This window comes from Apostichopus japonicus, chromosome 6, assembly GCF_037975245.1.
Source record: "Apostichopus japonicus isolate 1M-3 chromosome 6, ASM3797524v1, whole genome shotgun sequence".
Taxonomy (NCBI): domain Eukaryota; kingdom Metazoa; phylum Echinodermata; class Holothuroidea; order Aspidochirotida; family Stichopodidae; genus Apostichopus; species Apostichopus japonicus.
In genome coordinates, this window is record NC_092566.1 from 11900652 (window position 1) to 11923504 (window position 22853).

The 22853-nt window shown below is 36.0% G+C and overlaps 2 protein-coding genes across 24 annotated transcripts in view; one reads left to right on the forward strand and one right to left on the reverse strand.

Annotated features, from left to right (window-relative positions):
* Positions 1-4946, forward strand: part of LOC139969010 (phosphoinositide 3-kinase adapter protein 1-like) — a 46976-nt gene extending 42030 nt beyond the window's left edge. For all 7 annotated transcript variants that reach the window (XM_071973693.1, XM_071973697.1, XM_071973694.1 and 4 more), the window contains 2 exons: positions 1646-1821; positions 2165-4946. In XM_071973693.1, coding sequence (XP_071829794.1) covers positions 1646-1821; positions 2165-2237 — 249 coding nt within the window. In that variant the 3' untranslated portion in view covers positions 2238-4946. The remainder of the gene's footprint in view (positions 1-1645; positions 1822-2164) is intronic.
* Positions 4947-6416: 1470 nt separating this feature from the next.
* The window catches only part of LOC139969007 (rap guanine nucleotide exchange factor 2-like), a 98429-nt gene continuing 81992 nt past the window's right edge, over positions 6417-22853 (reverse strand). For 12 of the 17 annotated variants that reach the window (XM_071973682.1, XM_071973676.1, XM_071973675.1 and 9 more), the window contains 9 exons: positions 21362-21473; positions 20533-20706; positions 19303-19456; positions 18890-19035; positions 16433-16579; positions 14651-14749; positions 12445-12528; positions 10005-10052; positions 6417-9858 (listed from right to left, as the gene is read on the reverse strand). In XM_071973682.1, coding sequence (XP_071829783.1) covers positions 9833-9858; positions 10005-10052; positions 12445-12528; positions 14651-14749; positions 16433-16579; positions 18890-19035; positions 19303-19456; positions 20533-20706; positions 21362-21473 — 990 coding nt within the window. In that variant the 3' untranslated portion in view covers positions 6417-9832. Of the gene's footprint in view, positions 9859-10004; positions 10053-12440; positions 12529-14650; positions 14750-16432; positions 16580-18889; positions 19036-19302; positions 19457-20532; positions 20707-21361; positions 21474-22853 lie in introns of all 17 variants that reach the window. The other 5 variants (XM_071973679.1, XM_071973685.1, XM_071973686.1 and 2 more) reach the window with 5 other exon arrangements.

The following is a 22853-nucleotide window of genomic DNA, read 5'->3' on the forward strand; positions in this document are numbered from 1 at the left end:
ATACTGTCCCATTTTTCCCCTTGATGTTACCATTTTTTCTTCTTCTAATTTACCAAATTTTTGGGGAAGTGTAAATTTTTAAAATGTGAGATTATAAAATAAAGAATGTTCAGATGCAACTTGCAAGGCCTCAGAAGTGCCGTTTCCGGCAATCTGAGAGGCATTGTTTGCCAAAAATTTTCTTGTACGCTACGCGCCAACCGATGGTGGCGCTCCGCTTAGATAGTGTCACAGGAACTTTCGGGCACAAAATGTTCTGCCCCCCCAAACTGAAATGGTCCCGTACGCCTATGGGTGCAAGAGTATTACAAGAAGTTTCCTTTCTCTTGTCATAATTAAAGTAAGCAGCAATGATCCTTAAATTAACATTAGTATTAGGTATTGTTAGAATGGTCAAGCAATTTGCAGAAACATCACTTAAAGAAAATAAATGACTAAAATGGAAGCACTCGTCTCACTGTGAAGTTTCCTCTAGACTTCCACAGTCTTCAGTAGAAGGCTATTACCCTTGAATGGAGCTAATTTGATTTATGTTGTGTTAGAGTTGTTCATCATAAGCATCTCCACCACATAGGTAACAAAATGCAAATATGCACAGATGATTTCAGTTGTAATGGTTCTACCAAATTCAGTTGAACAGATACTTTCTGCTTTGATGATATTCGTCCCTATTAGTTGAGGGTGTTCAGATGTGTCAGGTCAGTGCTCTTAAGGTTTGGTTGTTTGGTACATGTGCAGCATAATTTTGATATTCTGCATCTTCATTATTTATATTTTTTCTTATACTTTAGGGTAGTAAAGGTCATTTTCTTTTGTAGATTTATCTAGATAGTCAATGGATGATGTCATGTCCATTTCAATTTAACTACAATATCAAAGAAAGTGAGTCATCAATAGGTCTACAAACTTGCCCATTGAAGACAGTGGGAGGAGAGTAATGAACTCTTGGCTAAAACAAGATGAAGTCTTCTCAGCTGATTTTCCACATAGCAAGCACAATGTCCTACTCACCCTGTGTTCATTAAATCGAGCAGTTTTTTGGTTCAGCTTCCATTATATTGTATTTGTTCAAATTCCTTTGATATAGTGGTTAGTTGTCCAATTTCATATGTATGGAAAACAACACTACTAATGCATGTAGGAGTGATCTCAATATCAATGTTTGAAGCCAACTATACATTTCACAGAGTGCAGTTGGAAGATGGTGTTGTTTCAGAGCCTTTGTGTATTAATAACCAAACCTGCATGCTTGACATCTTTACCATTTCACTGACATTTAGCTGTATTTGATCAAGTATAAAGTATCGAGCAACAATTGTTCACCAAAGGAATTGGTAACAATTTCAAATTAGAGTGAATTTGTGGATTAAAAGCTGACTATTTTAGCAATGAACACAATCGTACTTGCACAATGTGACGTAAATTAGCTCTTTTTTTTTTAGGGTTGGGGGGGGGGGGAATTGATTACTCCCTCCAGCAATTATTGCCTCCTGCTGATATATTTCATTTTAAGTTGAGCTTATCTGCCTTTTTGCATTTCCCTTTGTAGAGATAATGACATAATTGGAAGTTTTGGATAACCAAGTTCTTGTAAATAATCATGTTTCTGTCAGTTTTTGAATTGTGAATACATTCTCTCTTCCAGAGGAGTGTTAGTGTGGACATGAATATACCACCATCTCGTCCGCCTCCACCAATACCTTTATCATCTCCACCTGATGATGAAGATGACGGGAATGTACCAAATAGACCACCACCACCCCCACCAACATCAGGTCCAGCTACAACTCAGCGTCCAGCTCACAGGACAAGGCCACCAGTGTAAGTAAATCATATCAGCTAGGTTCATTACATGGCTTTGGAAGGCTTTTTGTGAGAGATGTTGGTTCTTTGGAATAATCTTCAAAGCTTGACAGTTTAATTTCTGGCTTGGATTGGGTCATTTTCATTCCTGTTATCAGTTGATATTGGCAGTGGATGTAACATGGATAGCACGAGACCATTGCTGGTAAAGCCATTCAGTGTCTCTTAAAAAGGTCTTGGGTCTCATCATGACTGATTGAGGTTCTAAAAGACCTTATCAATATTAGAAAATTAAAATATAAAGTTTGCATGTGTACAGGCATATGGAAAGAAAAAACTCATGACTTTTGTTTATATACAGAGCCCTTCGCCCTGATGCACCAGTTCCTCCTCCAAGACCTGTACCTGCACCAAGACATGGAGGAGGTCCATAGCAGCTTTACATTCTACAGTGTAAACTTTGGCTTGATAATTGAACAATGAACAGCAACATTCTGTGGCCTTAGACAACTTGTACTTTTATCACAGCAAATAATGAGAATGGGAGCGAATAACAGCATTATCGTGTGGAACCCAAAGTTTCTTTTTTCATAAACAGAAATTCAGCTGTTTATTTATTGTTTCTGACTGTTTTGAGTAAATTTCTCACTTGCAGCGTATGTAACAGGTGGATTATAACAGAATTTTTAATGGGAGTTCATCATATTTGATCTTGTATATTGGTACTTCCTTCCAGAATTGACAACTTTAACCACAGTGCAAATATCAGTGCCTGCAGCAGAAACAACATGTTACCTTAAGTCATTTCAGTTGGGATCATTGGGAAACATTTTGACTTGGTCAATAAAGTTGTCTTTAGCTACCAAAAACTCATGTGTGTGTTTTAATTAAAAAACATCACATGGTGTGAAATAATAAAGGTTATACTATTAAGTGATTGTTCTCATGTGTAAGGCTCCATTCTTAGGTGATAACAACTGTTTACGGACAAACTTCATTTAACATATTTAGTTCTTCCTGTTGAGTAACAATCAATGTCTTCCAATACGAGTAATTACTAAGGTTTGAAAACAAATATCATATTGAAAACAAGAGCAAAAATATTTGCTTATTTAACTTACTATGCAGATTTAATGATGGAAGAGTGTTTGTTGGTAAGTTGTTCGGTTTTACCATCAGAGATACACATGTGTGATGTTAGTTTACCCCAGAGAAAGCAATTATGCAGTCTTGTGGATTTGGGTAAACCTTTTATATTAAGCATTTTATTCTCATAAGTGGTAATTTTCTTGAAAATATAGCAATGTTAACCTAGAGATGATTTAATTGTACAAAAGTTGATGAGTTGTAAATTTGCATGAATGGTCTTTTATTTTGAAATGGAGAAAGAAATACTGATAATAAAAGGGATATTACATATTATTATTGAAATTTTTAGAGGCTGAAAATGTTGAAATCCTGTTTGTCTGTTGGTGCCTGAAGTTGCTGTATATCTACAGTATTCATTTATGGATGAGAACAAATGCAGTTTCACTTAGCAGACTGCCGCATCCTAAGATAGTGCACTCACTTCCAAGTTGACAACATGCACTAAAATGGTCGTTGCTAGACGGAAATATGCTCACCATTAGAATTATGAGTATAAGAAAAAGTATAGACAAGTCTGTTTCAACGATGTCCAAGCAAACCCTAACAACAAATCTAGCCTGAACTATTTAAATGAATGCAGCAGATATGTAACAGTCATAACTAATATGAGGCCATAGAATCCTGAAACAAGTTTTAATAGAAACAGGACAATTCTTTGCTGTAGCAGTCCAAGAATTCCTTTGCTGTAGCAGTCCAAGAATTGACAAGAAACAAAGATGTCACAATCGAGCGTCCTGCCTTCTCAGTGAACTGTTCCAACAGAAGAAACAATCTAGGGGTCATCAGAAAAAATAGGAAATCCACTTATCATTTTATGGTTTTTTGCATTTGCATTTTAATACGTTTCACAGGGGCAATGAAAATAGACAATGTAACTTACTGGAATATTTGCCACATTTTGATTTTTTTCCCTGCCCTGTAACTTACCAGTTTTTGTTAGCATTATTACTTTTATCAAATCAAACACTTAATGCATTTTTGAGTCCCACAGTATGAAACAATATATGGAAGCTATTAAATATTGCTTGCTTTATAATTCATATTCATGCATATTGATTATGAGAGTTGTGCTAAATATTATGGTATATTATTATTATTGTTATATTATATTTATATGTATGATGATCGCTCAATGCGTGAAACTCTGAGTAACAACTACTAGTGTCCCACTAGTCCCAACCAATATATATACATAATTGAAATTATAGTAAGTTGGAAACTCCAGAACAGTGAAAAATCTTCCAGCCTCCACCAGGATTCAAACCCGGGCCTATGTGTGTGTTTTTAACGTTCTTGACATTACTGCTTGCAATAAAATTATATGACATACAGTTAAGTTTGTATGTAAAGCAGGACACATTGGTACCCTGACTTATCTCATTGGTACCCTGTGAAATTCAAAGATGTATAAACAGATCTTTGTTGCTCTGGGAATTATCCATTTATCTTTGAATGTTTCCTTTCAAATGGTCCTTCTACCTTCCCAAATGAGAGTTATTATTTTGTTGCTGTACTGGCTGTGACGTCCTTGACGTTGAACTCTGGACACTTGAGACTAGTTCAGTATTTTCCAAGGTTGTCTTGTGTAGCCCAGTGATTTATATGCCACAGGGATGAGGGAACTACAGAATGCTAGTATATGTCATGTCATGTTTTGAAGGATATTGCCATTTCTGTTCAGTTTTCCAGTAGCATGAATATGAAAGCTTGCGAGGGCCTGGGGAACTTATTTTATTTTTGTTAAACTTTATTTAACCGAGGGTGACTCGGTGAGCCAGAGCTTATCTTCCCAGAGGCCCTCAGTTACAAAGACAAATAAAAAGAATTGTAGTAAAAATCCAACAATAAAAGAAGAAATGAGTATAGGTACTATTGATTTAAAAGTCATGAATATTGCCTATCACATATCGTAATTGATAGATTTCATGAGCTAAAATAATTATAATATTCTAATTGAAATGCACGCATGACATAATATAATTTAATGATAATGACATGATTGAGTTGGTTTTGTTTATCTGGCACTGCCTTTAGCAGCCCGTGATTCCTTTTTTACTTCTTGAGATATCGTGTTTACAAGGTTTTCAGTCTTTGACCTCTGGTGATCTCTAAAATGACCATTGACCTCCATGAAAAGCACTAGGGGTCATCTACTCACTAAGGGCTACCCACACCATGTGAAGTTCATCCAACTTTAACTTCTTGAGATATCCTGTTTACAAGCCAAAGTGTCACATACACACCCATACACTTGCAATCACCATTGCATAGATTCCTTCGGCATTTGGCAAGGAATCAAAAATGGAAAGAATAAATGAGAACTAAGTTGTTCAAAGTTTGATCATGGTTTTATAAAGTATGTTGAGTGAGAGATAATGCGTCCTCCATCACTGTATACTTAATATCTTAGCGGACTCTCTGGCCTCATACTTTAAATCTGCTCATGCTTGAACTGATCTCACATCTCTCACTCAACAAACTTCTTAAAATCAAGATCAAATTTCGAACAGTTCTTGTTTAAGCTTGTCACTGTGAACCATGGGACCATCAAATGCAGTGCAACTAGAAGTGCATCATATGTAGTTTCCTTTTGGGGGTTAGGGGAGATTGCAGGGTGGGAAGTTTTCAACTCGTATAGTCATTAGAATGTTAAAGCTTGAAAATGGTTTGTACATTTCTCAATGGACATATACAGAAACACAGTGAATTTCTTCCCAAAAGAGGAATCCTCTTAGTGAAAAGAGATTTAATCCAGAATGCAAAAATGCATGAGCATTGTAACATGAGCAGTTTTCTTCATGAAACTGACGTAATGTATAGTGATGGTGTACATGTTTACAAGGGTTTCATGATTTGACCTCTGATGGCCCTAAATGACCTCCACCAAAAACTAGGCTTTTTTAACTCAATTTGGTACTTCTACAAACTGAATTATTGGTTGGTCCAATCTTCCAGTATTGAGATATCGTGATTACAAGGTTTTCACAATTTGACCCCTGGTTACCCCAAATGACCTTTGCCCTCCACTAAAAACAATAGGCTTCTTGTACTCAATGTAGTACTTCTACACAAGGTACGAAGTTGATCTGACCTTTCCTTCTTGAGATATCGTGTTTACAATAGTTTTCACAATTTGACCACAAATGACCTTTGACCACCAAAAACAATAGGCTTCTTGTACTTAATACACACAAAGTACTTCTACACACAAAGTATGAAGTTGATCTGACCTTCCCTTCTAGAGATATCGTGTTAACGTTTTCACAATTTGACCCCAAATGACCATTGACCTCCACCAAAAACAGTAGGCTTCTTGTACTCAATGTGGTACTTCTACACACTAAGTATGAAATTGGTCTGACATTCCCTTCTTGAGATATCGTGTTTACAAGCTGGGGCGTCACAAGAGCACTCACACACACACGTCAAAACCAAAAAATAAATAAAAAATAAACAAACAATAATACAGACCATTTCCCCTTTATTAATGATCGTACGTTGCACAATGAAGCTCATGAGATACTTGCATTATGAATAATTTAGACCATGAATATCCAACACGTTTAACATAAATGAAGCCTTCAGAATAACAAGTAAGAATGACCACAATGCACAAAACAAGCTGTACAAATACACCATAGAAATACTAGATACCTCTCTTGTGCATGGAATGACCCTATAACATGGAATATAGCCTTCTACTGTTACCTAAGTACTATACACAGTGGATATTTGAGTATCAATTTAAATTGAAGGTAACCCTTCCAACTGGAATTTTATTTATATATGCATAGACAAAATAAGCCTTTATAACCTACAAATCTTAGATTAGATGTAAAAGATATGTTACAACTACCTTAAAATATATTAAATAAACTTTGGAGTTCAACATGAATGGTAACAAAGGCTAAAGTAGGATCACTGATTTCAATCACCAAAGTCCTGTATGTTGATACAAGAAATAAGGTAAAATTATGCTTTATTTATAGCCCAAGGTGTTTTCTGATCCTATAAATGGAACCATCTTGAATATATAGCCATGGCACAGTGACCCTACAAGTGTTTATGCTAGGTACAAGATACCTTGCATGTAAATGAGAGGGAGAGTGTCAGAAAGTTGGAGAGATGCAGTAAAGGTGGTGGCTTGATTTTATTCTTGGAGAGTCTTTACTCTTCTATGTGGATGTTAACAAACTTGCCACATTGCTATAGGATGGAAAACCTGGAAACACAAGTCTTTACTGCCTCTGTCAACGAAGGAACCATCAAATATATCGCAATCGACAGCACACATTGTCTTAATTATATCTTCATTTCATAAGTCAGATAATAAAAATATTACAAGCATCTGTAGAAACTATGCAATGAAAATGTCAGCCTCGATATATCTCACTGCCAGCAAGGAGCAATATATGTAGCCTTACACAGGAAACATTTAAAGTCTATGAATACTTTGTCATCATTCGGTTCATGAAATGATGCAAGCACCTCTTTGAACCATCAGCTATAGTAAAATTCCTGTTAAACTTAAAATAACCCACGAAATACATAACACAGACACTATGGGAAGACAAGCAATCGCCTTGACTGAAAAACATTATTGTGTACATATGTTCACTTACATCATGTTGTCACCCTTGTCACAGTAATAACATGCACAAATATTGTTGGACACCTAGCAAAAAATGTCTTTTTTTTTACAGAAGTCCCTACACCATGAACATTTATGTCTCAATTTTACATGACCACAATGATAATGCTGTTTGCCTACACTGTCCACTTAGTTTTCATGCAAAAACTGCATGCACAACAATACTAGCAAAGCAATTACTCCTATGCTACATTCTCCGGTGTACTTCATCATATACATGATTCAAAAATAATCCAGTCTTCTGCGTTGCTAAAAACAAATCTAGATATATTACATAATACATACAATTAATATCATACAGTTTGGTCATTAACTAAGAAAGCTCAAGAGCTTAAAAAGATAGCCACTTTACTCAAACTGGCTCCATAGTTGCTCCTGAAGTAAATTTAAAATACAGAGTAAAAATGTATTTCATAATGTTATATAAATTAAAGGCTGGGTAAATGTGAAAAGTATCACTTGGCCGGTGGAATATGAGCGGCAAATTGAATAGTATGTATAAATAAATAAGAAAGTATGAAAAATTTCAACTTGTCAAGCATATCTACTATAACTATCTGTTCGGGATGTTTATTGTCATGCATATGTACTATATAATCTATCCAGGATGGTTATTGTCATGAATATCTACTATATTATCTGTCCGACATGTTTATTGTCAAGCATATCTACTATATTATCTATCTGGGATGTTTACTGTCAAGCATATCTACTATATTATCTATCCGGCATGTTTGGTGTCATGCTAACACAAAACCTTCAAACCAACTATGGCAGATAAACGGATATCAATGTTTAACATTTTACATTTTTGGTAAATCCTGCGAGTCACACTGTTTGGTACTTGTTATGCCGTCTGAATTTCCTTAGACTTCCAGATTGGTTATGCTATGGCTTTCAATGCTGCCAGGTAAGTTAATTCTCAGCATTTGCAATTCACCTCATAAATAAAGAACTTGCACCCTCTGAATCTTTTTCTGCCATTCTTCATGAGCCTTCCTTTTGACTCTGAGTTCTAAGAGACCAAAGCTCTTCTTGGTACAATGATTTATTGACTATTCAATGTGGAGATGGCTGCATGCTGCCCGATGAAAGAGAAACAGCTCAACTAAGATGTTGTAACATGGTGGATGGATGGGCAGATTATGGCTACACCTAATTAAATCACAAAAAATCAACATGAAGCTGTCATTTTGTGTGCACTCATCAGCTATTTCAGTGTGTGGGTCAGGTCAGTTATACCACTAGGTTCTCAAGGATTATTGTAACTAGGGCAGGACAACCAAGTTGAGTCATGTCCTGTTCAGTCGGGCAGTGTATGGTCAACTTAAGGTGCTAAATCCAAATACATTTTTCAACCTTTAGAATCAGTTCAAATAACAGGTGTACTCAAAGAAGATTAGTTAGTTGGCTAATGGGGATGAATTTCTTTTAAGTTTTAGTTGTAATGAAAAACATCACAATTTCCTACGATGGGTTTTGTCTGCATCTCACTTAGCAGCAGAAATTCTGTTTAAAAAATACCTTATCCATCTAAGCAGATTAAACAGTTTCGACTGATTAGTAATGAGTACTAGTAGAGGCGTTTAACTTAAGTCTAATCTTATATCACTGAATACATACTTCTCAATTTAACATTGCACAGAATAACACAAGGTAATTTTAGTATGATCTGTTCAGGGATGTACTTTGTTAAATTAGCTGAAATTAATTGTCTCTACCTATTAGCTGAAATTAATTGTCTCTACCTATTAGCTGAAATTAATTGTCTCTACCTATTAGCTGAAAAACAGCTGATCATCTTGTCTCTTGCCTGTCTGATGTAAATGAGTGATATGGTACTTTTGATAGCACTACAACTTCAATTGACATTCTGCCACTAAAGGTAACTTTTACTCTTAGTGAGCATGTGGAATGTGAATATGTATTTTCACTAGAATATGTTTATTTCAGAGCTCTTCATTCTATTTTGACAAGTATTATGCCTTGATTTATGATTTCTACTCCCCCTCCCCAGTAAACAGCAATAAGAATGATAATAATTCGGATTAGTTTAATAGCAGGCTACCAAATAATAATGACACACTTGTGACATTTCTGGCTCTAAAGACATACTTGAATAAAGGATTAAATTAACTCTGGATGTCTAGGAACTGCTGCACCCGGATTGTGTTAATGAACTAACATATCATCTCCAAGGTTACGATGAACAGCTGGACTAAGTCATTGTCATACCACAGAAACTTGCTCATCATCTGTGAAAGAAATAAGAAAACACCAAAAGTGATTTCATACCAGCCAGACTTTGTTGATTCTGTTAAAAACTAGATCTAACATGGAATATGTCTGTACAATCATGTACACAATATGGCTTTTACAATATTTAATGTTTTACACTCACCGGAGTCCAAGTAGTCATATGCTTCCCCCTGAGAGCCACTGAGCTGTCCTGAAAGAGTAATACATTAACAAAAGATTAGATAAAGAAACACATGTGTTTAATGTTACCTTATAATTACCAGTTACCACCTAGTCTTTAGTGAGATGTAGAGAATAATGTACCCTGAGGTAGTTGCTTCTCCAAACCAACTGGTTTTCTGTTTTTCTGTTTGTCTGTGCCATGTTTGATATCAAAACGTGGAATAAACACTAAACCATGACACCGTGGGTCCGTGGCTTCATATTCTAATCAGTTAGTTTCAATCCATTAAATGTAATTGTCAAGTGAAGCAAAAGCAACATCGCTGGATAATACCAAAACTCATGGTAGACTGCTATGCTATGTTTATGGTATCATGAAATCTGGTTATACAAGCACTGTCACTAAATACAAAGATTATTAAGGTTTGTGGCAAATTGAAGATATCTAGAATGTTTTGCATAACTGTATCTCTCTACAGGATCCCATTTTTAGAGAGCCCTGAGAATTACTGTATCCCTTTACAGTAGCCCATTAATAAAGAGCCCTGAGAATTACTGTATCCCTTTACAGTAGCCCATAAATAAAGCCCATTAATAAAGAGCCCTGAGAATTACTGTATTCCTTTACAGTAGCCCATTATGAAAGAGCCCTGACAATTACTGTATCCCTTTACAGTAGCCCATTAATAAAGAGCCCTGACAATTACTGTATCCCTTTACACTAGCCCATTATGAAAGAGCCCTGACATTTACTGTATCCCTTTACACTAGCTCATTATCTAAGAGCCCTGACATTTACTGTATCCCTTTACAGTAGCCCATTATGAAAGAGCCCTGGCAATTAATGTATCCCTTTACAGCTTTGCAGTAGCCCATTATCAAAGAGCCCTGAGAATTACTGTATCCCTTTAAAGGATCCCATTATGAGAGAGCCCTGACAATTAATGTATCCCTTTACACTAGCCCAGTATCTAAGAGCCCTGACAATTACTGTATCCCTTTACAGTAGCCCATTATCTAAGAGCCCTGACAATTACTGTATCCCTTTACAGTAGCCCATTATCTAAGAGCCCTGACAATTACTGTATCCCTTTACACTAGCCCATTATCTAAGAGCCCTGACAATTACTGTATCCCTTTACAGTAGCCCATTATCTAAGAGCCCTGACAATTACTGTATCCCTTTACAGTAGCCCATTATCTAAGAGCCCTGACAAATACTGTATCCCTTTACACTAGCCCATTATCTAAGAGCCCTGACAATTAATGTATCCCTTTACACTAGCCCATTATCTAAGAGCCCTGACAATTAATGTATCCCTTTACAGTAGCCCATTATCTAAGAGCCCTGACAATTAATGTATCCCTTTACACTAGCCCATTATCTAAGAGCCCTGACAATTAATGTATCCCTTTACACTAGCCCATTATCTAAGAGCCCTGACATACAAAGCATTTGGTCTGATAGAAACAGTAAGGTATCCTACTATTCACAACCTAAGTCGACATTGCAGAAACCGTTCATTTCCATTCCTTTTTGTATTAAGGTGAGAACCTTTGAACTGAATCAAAAGGACTGCTAGAGGTAAACTTAATCCATCATACAATAATCTGAACTGAATATGTCAAGGTTCCTTATTGTAGTTAGGACAGAGGTAGATACATAGACAGATACATACAGAGACAGACATACAGATATATAAATATATAGAAAGACAGCTGCTACATAGAGGGATAGACAGACATATAGTGACACTTCTAGTGGCACACTTACACTGACACATATAGTGGCATTGCATAGGCACCATTGACTATGCCAATAGAGCTAAGAAATGACTTTCATGATCATTCAAAACAATTCACCGGGTAAATTTACCAGTAAAACTGAAACATATAGGATTATTCAGCTTGAGTTCCTCATTGCTATTCAATTCTAAGGTTAATTGAGTGGATTAGAAAGGCAGCTGCAAGGATTAATCATATAGAACATTTAGGACTGATGTGTGTACCCTCACTCAGTGGAAATGAGCATCATGCAAGGATAGGGAATGTGAAGTCAAACATTTTGAAGGAGTTACGTATCTCTATAAGAGGAGAAAAGAATGGGTGCTTCATAAATGGAAGTTTACTTCACGCAGGACATGAGGCTGCTTGGTATGGTATAACCATAATGCATGCAAGGGTAAACAAAAAAGCTGGTTAGAATTTATTGGAAAATATAGTTAGAAAGACATCAAAACGATATGAGGAATCATGCGTAAAAGTAAGTGCTGAACAGAAAAGTAGAACTTGTTACTTACTAGGGCAGTTTGTGCGAGGTGCAGGCAGCACAGGGATCAGTAAGGGTGTATTAGGAGCTGCTGATGGCACAAAATAATGGAAAGGATGAAGCTAAAAAAGTATAAAAGTGACATACTCACTTGCTCTTCTTGCGGCCTCTTCGTAGTCTGGCGGCTTCCTTTCCATCATCTCTTGGGAAGAGGTGGAGAAGTGACGAGTAGGAGCTGATAAGAAAGAGAGAGCAATGCACCTAGTATGAAAGTAAGTTCAAATTGTGACTGAAAGGAGCAAACTCAGGAATGTCAGTACAACAACATATTGCATTAGCTAGGCCAGAATTGAGGAAAACCATAGCAACTGGATACTAAAGAAAACAATGACTACAACATCAAATGTTAAAGGCTCATATTGTTGCACTTTAACAACTGACATCATCAAAGAGCCAGCAGATCTCTTCGCATATGAAAGTATTATTTATTGAAACTTAAATGAAATTCAAATGTCATTAATTTGCAGACAGTTTATGGCTTCATAGAGCATGAATGTTTTGAACAGAAAAATGCATGATTACACATGGCATGAGACTGGAGGTGTGGTGAGGTGTATATGTCTATTTTATTTTCTTCCTGCAAGCAACAATGATACCAAATGCAGTTTGCTCCTTTTCAAGACTATTGTATACAAACTTACTGATGACACTTACTGTTCGGAGTACATAAATATTGTAAATAACAAAGTTGACAACATGCAGGCAACTTATAACAAGTAAATAAAAAAAACTAAACATGAGACTGAGTAAAGCTCATATTGTGCACAAGTTGTTGTATGCAATTGAACTTACTCATTGTGTTAACATGCTGTGAGAAGGAAGGAACAAAACAAATGTATGGTAAAGCACATGCAAATAGCTAAAAAAACAAATAAAATTTGCATGCATAACAGAAATATGAAAGACAGAAGATGGGGGAGTGGAACAGGAATGTGTAAAATTTGATCAATGATGAGAAATGTAATTGAAGGAACAAAAATGAATATGCATGAACACCTTCATATATGTGGAAATGCAAATTCACTATGATGAGTAGACAGTGAATGGACAATACATTTACCATTTGAATTGTTGGAATTTTTTACTTGTGTAATCATGTCATAAATCTTATAAAATCTTCCTTAATTCCAATTTGGCAAGAGTGTCCTCCAAATTGACACCATCAATTCTTTTTAACTGGATTTATAGAGTATGAGATGTTTATATGAATAGTTAAAGGGGCTGATAAAGATGTGAACATAACTGCTAGAAATGAAATCCTCAATTTCTATAAAACAGCATGTAGGAACAGACTTGAGGCATCTAGTTCTTAATGATTGGAAAGCTAAGAATTTAGTAAATAGGTTTAAACTCATATTCTTTGTTCACAACATATAAACCTTTCTTCCAACTGCAGACTGAAGTGCAATAATCATTATTACAATGTTAGAGTAGTACATTAGAATTGAATGCATGGATACTGAAAATGAATCTAATTATGCAATCATGTAATTCTGGCATATCATACCAGTATATACTATACTTGTTTTCATTTCAAGAAGATGTGTCTTTGTAGACACCTCTTAAAGCATATTGACAATGAAGCTATACTTAAGATGTATTTACAGATGGATGGGTAAGAAAAAAGATTGCACTGGCATTCAAAAATTAATATGAAAGTTAATACCAAATAGCCATTTTCAAAACCTTTGAAGAACTCTACAACACTATGTGTATAGAGGTCCATATCTGCTCTCATTCAATCTTTGAAGTTGGAAGAGTTCCAGTATTTTATAAAATAATTCCATCAAGTAGTTTTGTCATTCCATCAAGTAGTTGGAAGAGTTCCAGTCATTTTATAAAATAATTCCATCAAGTAGTTTTGTCATAAGCATCTTGACTATTATTTCGTCCTTAGTATTGTATTCTGCCGAGGGCAACTATGTCAGTCTTCTGCTTTCAGAAACACAATTGATGATCCAATAATACCAAGCCATTGCAAGAGCTAATTGGATTGCTTTCATACAAACACCTCCAAAACAGGCTTGAATGGGAAATCTAATTTCAGTAGTAATTGTCCCTTTGATATTTATTGTACATAATAAAATGATCAACATCACTGTCAGCTGTCTAAATAGATAATGTTCTATGTAAAGGCTACATCTAAGGGATCAAACTTCATCTGTATATTAACTCTGACATCAGTGAAGGACAAAAGGTATGAAACGAAAGTAAGGTGTAACAAGGAAGAAGCAAACACAACTGGTGGAAGGTGGGAACAACTTGGGTGGGAACAGTACAGGGCGGCATGGAACTACCTGGAGGTGGCACTGCCCGCTTTGCCATTTGGTATCTAGGTGGGGCACGAGGATAGTCACATGAGGGGTATCGCTTCACTCGTGCTTTCAGCGAATTAGCTGAAGGTAAAGGAAGACGCATGAATACATGTAATGATCATTCATCTATGTACATGAAGAAAATAGATGTTGCACAGGAGGAAAGCATGTAAAGAACTTGCTATACACACTCAGTTACAAATACAATATGTCAGAGTCTAAATGGCATCACCCTACCAATGACTTGTTCCAAGTTATGCAATATCTGTAGGAATTCATTGCAAGAAAGTGAAGCCTAAAGATTTCTAGGCTTGCATGCACTCTTATACACATGCGATTATATATAACAGTCATGTAGTATCCAGAGTCGGACTTGTTAATTAAAGGAACACTATTAGAAAGATATTATGTGGTAATTATTTGGTAATTCAAATTTCCTACGAGTCATGGAAATGTGTTTGTTTCTAGTTAAAGGTATGTTATCTTTACCTCCACGAGTAAGAATAAGAATCAAGAAAGATTTTGTTAATTACGTAATCAGACAGTAAGAAGGAACATCCTTTTCATGACTTCTTTTAGGTTTTGCTACTTCATAAATCTCCTGAACTTTGTTCAAATCAGACTTATGTAATTCTTTGAAATAAAGAATTGCATTGTATAATTCATATGAAAGTATACTCAATAAAACACAAACCACATTGCTAATGAACATTTCTGATTGTTACATGTGACTTTAAGTTTCATGGTAACAAGTCCATCTTTGCAAGGATTGAAAAATCTTGTCAGTTGCCACTAGCAAAATAGCCCTAACTCCAATTTTTACTGACATTATTTTATTAATGAGTACAAACATCTTATTGTTTATTTCGTTCAAGCCCTTTCCCATTTGCATTTCCAGGCTGTGAACCAATCATTTTGAAATCTGTAAAGCATTACATATTTACATACATAACTTTTTGGCTTATTTTGTTCCATTATAGCATGCTTTGTCTTGTGTCACTGATAAATGAAGGACTTTTTGGCTAATTAGACAATTTATAGAACTACCTTTTCTTGATTGAGGACAAATCTCTGAAGATCTGTTTTAATACAATGTAATTTTTAGTTTGAAGTAATGACTTTCCTTGATTTCCTGTGTAAAAAAATTCTTTACAATATAAACTGGCCACAGTGGTAGCTAATGAGAACACTACAATGAAAAGAATCTACACACTGCTTGATAGAGTGCCACAATGTCAGCACACAGGAACATTCCAAGGCAAACTATAAACTTGGCTGGTTTGCAGTTGCAGACTTTAAAGAGACATGAAATCACAGAGGTTAATAAGAGCAGTTAGTGTAACACAAATAATCATATGAAACCAGTTTGCACAAGCAGTGTTACCACATCAAGCAATGGAAGTATATATAGTAACCAGCAGAACAATACAACTTATCAGCACTGAGACAAACAAGCATGACGCCCAACCAATGTAACCATAAACTACATGAACCCAATGGCTATATCCCTACATACATGACTGGAGGATACACATGCAAGTCAGATCAGATTTTGTTATGAAATTAAAATTTCATGCCAAAGCAATAAAATATAATTTATGAAGAACTCCTTTTCTCTTATTTCTACGCATTGTTACATCACTCTGAGTATAAATAAACTTTACATTTAAGAGGTTTACTGCAGAAACTGAAGTAATGAAGATACAGTTTAAGTTTGAGGTTTGCCTTACTAGCTCTTGTGGGTATTAATGGGGAATTGCTTACCATCTCTCTTAATGCTGGAATGTCTGCCAGGAGGTGAGGCAGACCCTAAGGATGAGTTACTGGTGGTGTCCAAGCTGGACAGCTGACCAGAGTCAGAGCTGTCATAGCTGGCACCAAGCAGACCTGGAGCACACACAGGACCACTTGCTGCAATAATAAACAATATCAACTCAGCTCATGAATATCCAAAAGCAAGCTATGTTTGCTTTATCCCTGACTACTATATTTACTCATGTTGGAATGAACTGATTGAGAAGGGTTCTAAATTCTCATATAGTTATGTGCATCATTGTTTAATACACCTAATACCCAAGTGCCGTATGTAAAATTTTGGATGAAGTAATATATTTCAACTGTTTTTTTTATATGCATTGAAAGCTAGAAAGGCTTATAAGTAATAACCCTTTTTACAAGTAGCAAGTGTGACAGTGACAGAGAGCGTGATCTTGAACAGTTGGATGATGAACATCCTAAAGGCACTATTAGTAGTGTAGATTTGACAGGAAGGCACATGTTGTATATATTTTTAAACAATAGCTGCAAAAGCGCATAAAAAGTGAAGCAGCAGTGCACTTGAATATTATGAGAGCAGTTTAGATAAGAATATTTTGAGTGATTAACATACGTTAGGCAAGCAGGTGCACAAGCTACCATTTGCTAAAAAGTATAAGATTTCACCACTGAGCACCTTTGAACATTAAAAGCAGCGAGTGTAACCATGTATGGACCCTGTTATCACAAGTCAAGCATGAAATACAATGGAAAGCCAAAATCTTTTCCTCCCCATGACAAAGAAGCCGATCACAAAATAGGAAAAACTTTGCAATGTGAATTGAATTATTATTTAAATTAAATAAGACTATAGGAAGTGTGTATTGATATAACCAAAACAGAAACAAATGTGCTTTAAAGGCAATGCATCAATGTCTTGAATTATCCCCTCAATAAATCCATCTTATGCACAACTCATTCTGTGAGCACCATATCATAACATATACACTCTTGCTACAAATTAAGGCCTCTAAAGTAAGGCTAGTATGTTTGAAAGAGACTCTCCAACAAGGGAACATATAACCAGACATACCTCAATCTGCTTCATAACATCAAACCTGCCAGATAAATTCACTAATTGTCTTCATCACTTGCTCTCATTAAAACTCAGTAGCCATCAAACATTTTATATCATGAGAGTCTATGACAGGTCATAGTTAACACTGTTATGAGATGTCTACTTGTGTATACATCCCTTTCTATTAATCTCATGTAGGCCTGAGTAGAGTATCCGGGTACCTGACCTAACATTTGGGTACCCAAATCGAAAACTCACAAAACGTGTAACCGTTCTCTGGGGGAAAATCGCGTAACTACTATGTGAGTGCATTCCGCAGATAATTAAGACATGAGAATAAGGAAGATTAATATCATGAAATAACTTTCTTTTGTGTGTAGATGGTTTTAATTACTATTTCATGTTTAAGCCATTCTATGATTCTTTTTCGTGTTTAGATAAATTACTCAACACCGAAAACGAAATTATTATACCGGTGAAAACTACTCAAAATTGAAGCCGTCAATCCATCGCAACAGCAACAATGTACGTAAAATACTACATTCCCTCTTCAAAACATAGCACACACCTTGCAAACAGTTGCTGATTTCCAGCTAATTGAAAGGTCTAAACAAGGCTATGCAAAGTGTGTGTGGGTTTTATTTTTTTGGCAAACCGATGGTTAGGCAAGATTTTCCCATTGACTTGTGGTGTTAGGCTACCATGTGGTCCGAAATTTGTGGGGATTTTATGCAGACATAGTTTGTCGAATGCATGTGTCTTTGTTGTCATCAAGCAGATAGCTCTACTAGTCCATAGCAAGTGCTTTCCTCTCATGGTTGTAACAAAAAATAATCGCAAGTGGCTTTTTGCTAAACTTTTATTCCAAATACGATCGTTTAGCGATGAATCGCTACACGGTCACGGCGGTAATGTCTGTTTATTTCAAGTCGAGAGCTGAAATTTATTACGGCAACTTTTGACACGCGGGATTTGAAATCAAATTGCCGGAATCCCGTGGCTAATGCAAACCCTGGATCGTAGTAACAGAAACAGCTGATATTACTTTGAAAGGTTTTCTTTATTTCATGTGCATTTGCATTATTATTTATTATACATCAAAACATGGAATTCAGTTGTTCATAACAACAGGAGTACTGATTGAAAATGTGTATTTCTGAGGTGTAATGTAAGGTGGCATAGTAATCTGCCATTTATTTAAATTGTACATTGTGTTTGGCTAGTTCTGTGATTTTGTTTCAATATTAGGGCCGAAGTTTCGGGTCCCCATTACCCATGATAACGAGTACCCAGTTCCAATTTGTTGCTAGCCGACTCAGGCCTAATCTCATGCCAGCCTGCCCTCATGATGCCACCACCGTGCAATCCAGTCCATGTCCCAAACTCACCAACAGTATGCCTTCTCTTTGGATCCTGGTCTAGTCTGCTGCTGGTTGATCCTGCATCACTTCCACCGTATCCACTATCTGACCTCTGTGGACTCAACTGTCTGGGTCCTCTTCCTTGAGGTTGTGTGCTCTTCTTCATTGCTCTCCTTCAATACAAAATTGTAATTTCATTATGTTCCATTTCAATATACTAGAAGAGTATTTCAATCTGTTATAATGAGCCCTTTGTAAACTAGTAAGCAGATATCTCAAATTAGACTTAACAATTACTGATGAGAATCCCTTGTAATGGTAGAATTTCGACTACTTTGTACTATTCTTCTAAACCTTGAAGATGGCGTCTGCAATCCATTTATATTCCATTGTACGAAATCCAAATCAGTTTAATCACAGATTCTCTGCAAACTTGTTACCTTTGAAAACCATGCTTAGGTGATGAGGGAGGAGAACTTCCTGCAATGTTGCCCTCTGATACTGTTCCTTGATCAAACTTCATGTTCTTAATTCTTTTATCCCCTTCTTCTGATAATGCCAGTATTTTCTTCAAATTTTTGGGTGAGGTGACACCTGGTTGGAGAGGATTTCAACAGTAAACAGGTTATACAAATCATATAAGCCAATAATTGCTATCAATGATTAATTTCTGCCAGCCTTGCTTTTGCTTGTAGATTATGATGAGTATAGCCAATGTACTGGTGAAAGTTTTAACTAAAAAACAAGTCAATAAGGATTTGTTACCACATCTTTCTACATGAACCATTGCTGATAGCAAGATTCTTAAACCAAAGGGGATATACATATCTAGCATACTGTCATCAAGTTTTACTTTCACAGCAATCCTTTACATTTCATACTTCTATCTTTATTGACTTTTGACCTACAAAAACCAGAAAGCCAACAGACTTTGAAATTTCGTGCAACATTTCATATGAAACATTTCTTCATACGCTACAACAGGCTAGTCTGACCACTGGTGAATCAGTCATACATGTTAAGTCCACCTATTTCCATATAACCATGCTACAGGTTAGGATAATTGCAGTGTTAAATTGTATATAAACACACTTTATGTTTGTGAAATGTGAACTGTAAATAATCATGAAAATTTGTTTATTTGAAGTTTAAGACTGATAAATACAAGATGAACAACATTTAGATATGCATTCTCACTCATCACCGTAGTATAAGAACAACTGATATCTAAGCACAATGCTTTGTAAGGCATGTGAAATATATATTTCTTTTTGGTTTCTATTTTTTCTTCAAACATCATGATCATCTCATGTGTGCCAACTTTCAACTGCATTCACAAAGATCATGCATGCTTTTAAAAAAGCTTGGAATCCTTCAAACATGCCATCAGTGTCTAATTTCAAAATATTATGAAGCAAATATGGAGCAAGTCAAAGCAGTTGAAAATATTGATACAATCCCACCCCTCAAATAAAACAACTAGGTGCATAGTAAAATGGAAAGGCATCCAGGATCTTTGCCAGGGCATCAGGAGATACACAAGCCAGGGCACTGCAACTGAAGTATTTTTTTGCAAGTATGCAATGCAATATCCAAGGAGAATGCAATCATTGATAACTGAACAATCAGCACACTCTACACAGAGTATGATGCTAGCAATGCTATCTTACCAAAAGATGTCTTAGGAGCATCCTTGTAAATCAGTTGCTTCATCTTTTCTTCCTGCTGTTTGACATTACTTGCTGAATGGGTCGGTGAGGGATTATGAGAGTTTGAAGGAGATGAAGGTGTTGAGTTTGATACTGGGTCCTTTGGTTTCCTTCTTGGCAAAGTAGCAAAACTCCCTGTATGATTAAAAATAAGAAATATATATATGAGATGTGTCTGCATGCTACTGATGATGAACGAATCGAAAAGTGCATCTAAATGAAAGACAGACCTAGTTACCACATTGTCGTGATGACATTTCTATACTTCCATTTCATTTCTGCTTTCATTTCTGCTGTTGAAGTATCGTTCACTACCAAACCCTTTTTTGGAAAGCAAAAGTTTGATTATGAGTTCTCAGAGAAGTTGAGTCTTGTTGAACATTTGTCACAAGTTTCTAGGAAAAAGGTCCACCTCCCTAGTCCCACTTATGTCCAGAGAGCTTCATCACCGAATACTATTAGGCCCAATAGATATTGTTATAAATGATTATTGCACAAATGAATCATGAACAAACATCTCAATAAAAAGTCTTAGTTTAAAACATAGGTCGCAGCTGGTTTAAGTTTGAAAATCACTCATGAGAAGATGACGATGATTTGAAACAACTCTTTCAAGTAAAGAACAAGTCATGAAATAATAAACTGAGGCCTCTCCACCAAAATGAGGGAATAAATTGTTGTAGTCGTACACTGGTGATCTTGACACCACTTACATATTTACAGCTATATATACAGCTGCAGATATGCTATCATAGACATTCCTAACATTAAATCACAAAGTACAATTTACCAGTGTTGGATGGCACAGCTTCGCATTTCAGGGACATCTCTCGCAATTCTTCCTCGTCCTGTATTATCTTTACATTTTCCAAATAGAGTATGACTCTTCGTGCCATCTGGGCCTACATGAAACGAGGGATTGAAACTTACGATAAATCAAAATTCCAAGCCGTACTTATTCTTCTTGAAAATGTTTGAAGTGGGGAAGAAATCATTACCAGACCGATTTGGAAGATAGCCAAAAGTCTTAAAGTTCATATCAGATAACTCACAAAGATCACACATAAATACAAGTAATATTGTAAACTGGATAGTATCATCTGTATTTCAATTGGTTGCTAATCTTGCCATAAGGTTAACACCCTTATCCTCCACTAAACAATAAAGAGCCAGAAAGCTAAAGACCTTAGTGACTCCTTTCCATTCTTTATATGAGACCATGTAGTAGACTGCATACAAGATCTTCAAGGTGTGACTATTGTTACCAGTAAGATATTTGCACTGATGTGGACCAAGAGAGTATTTATGAACTTCACTCCCACAAGGAAAAGGTAAGTGTTTGCAGTAGGGTGAATACCTATACCAAGTACGATGTTGATCCGAGGTTGGCTTTCCGAGTTATACTATTATACTATGTTTACTTTCACTTATGTTGACCTCAAATGACCTTTGACCTCCACCATTTTGGATGAGTCCTTTTCGTCTAAGGGTGATCTACATAGCAAATATGCAGTTCAATAAAGTTTGACTTCTTGAAATATCATGTTTACAAGGTGTTTCCAATGTATGTTATCATAGTGGCTCTGTAAGGTGGTGGTAGGTCTTTTTTAGTTTCCTTTTCATTTCATACTTTCATAGTGAAACCACAGAGCCAGAAGTTTCAGTGATTCCTTGCCTATACTGTATATGGAATCACTTGATTGATATAGCAACTGAGGAAAGTGCATCCTGAAGTCAAGTACCAGGACATCAGAAAAGAGTTTCAGCTAACTTGATCATTGCAAAGTTATTACCCTTGTGAATGTTGATGACAGATAACAGTCATTAGTGAGAGTGGAAAACCCTCTCAGCCACATAAAAGAGGAAAGGTCAAATGCTATGACAGTTAATGACACAGAAAAGCCATTCATCAAAGCAATAATTCAGTTTGCAAGCTAAGAAGGTTTCCAGACCTCGACCTCTGTTGAATTCAAATGACCTTCAATCAGCATCATATTTGGGCAAATATTTGGACAATATCTGTCACTAAATGTACTGGTTGATGTAACAAGCACTAATAAGGGCAACTGTAATAGGTTACAGTCAAGTGGTTTGTGACAAAGTAAATTCCAGAGGTCTTTAATATTGAGAATTCAGAGCAGTTTAAGACATTTTGCATTTATTTCTGACTAAGGGTAGATACAAAGACACCTTAAACAGCATCTTAAACTTAAAGATAGTGAGAGTAATAAAATATTACCCTGACATGGGAATTACTAATAACGTTCTTAAATATGCAAGCA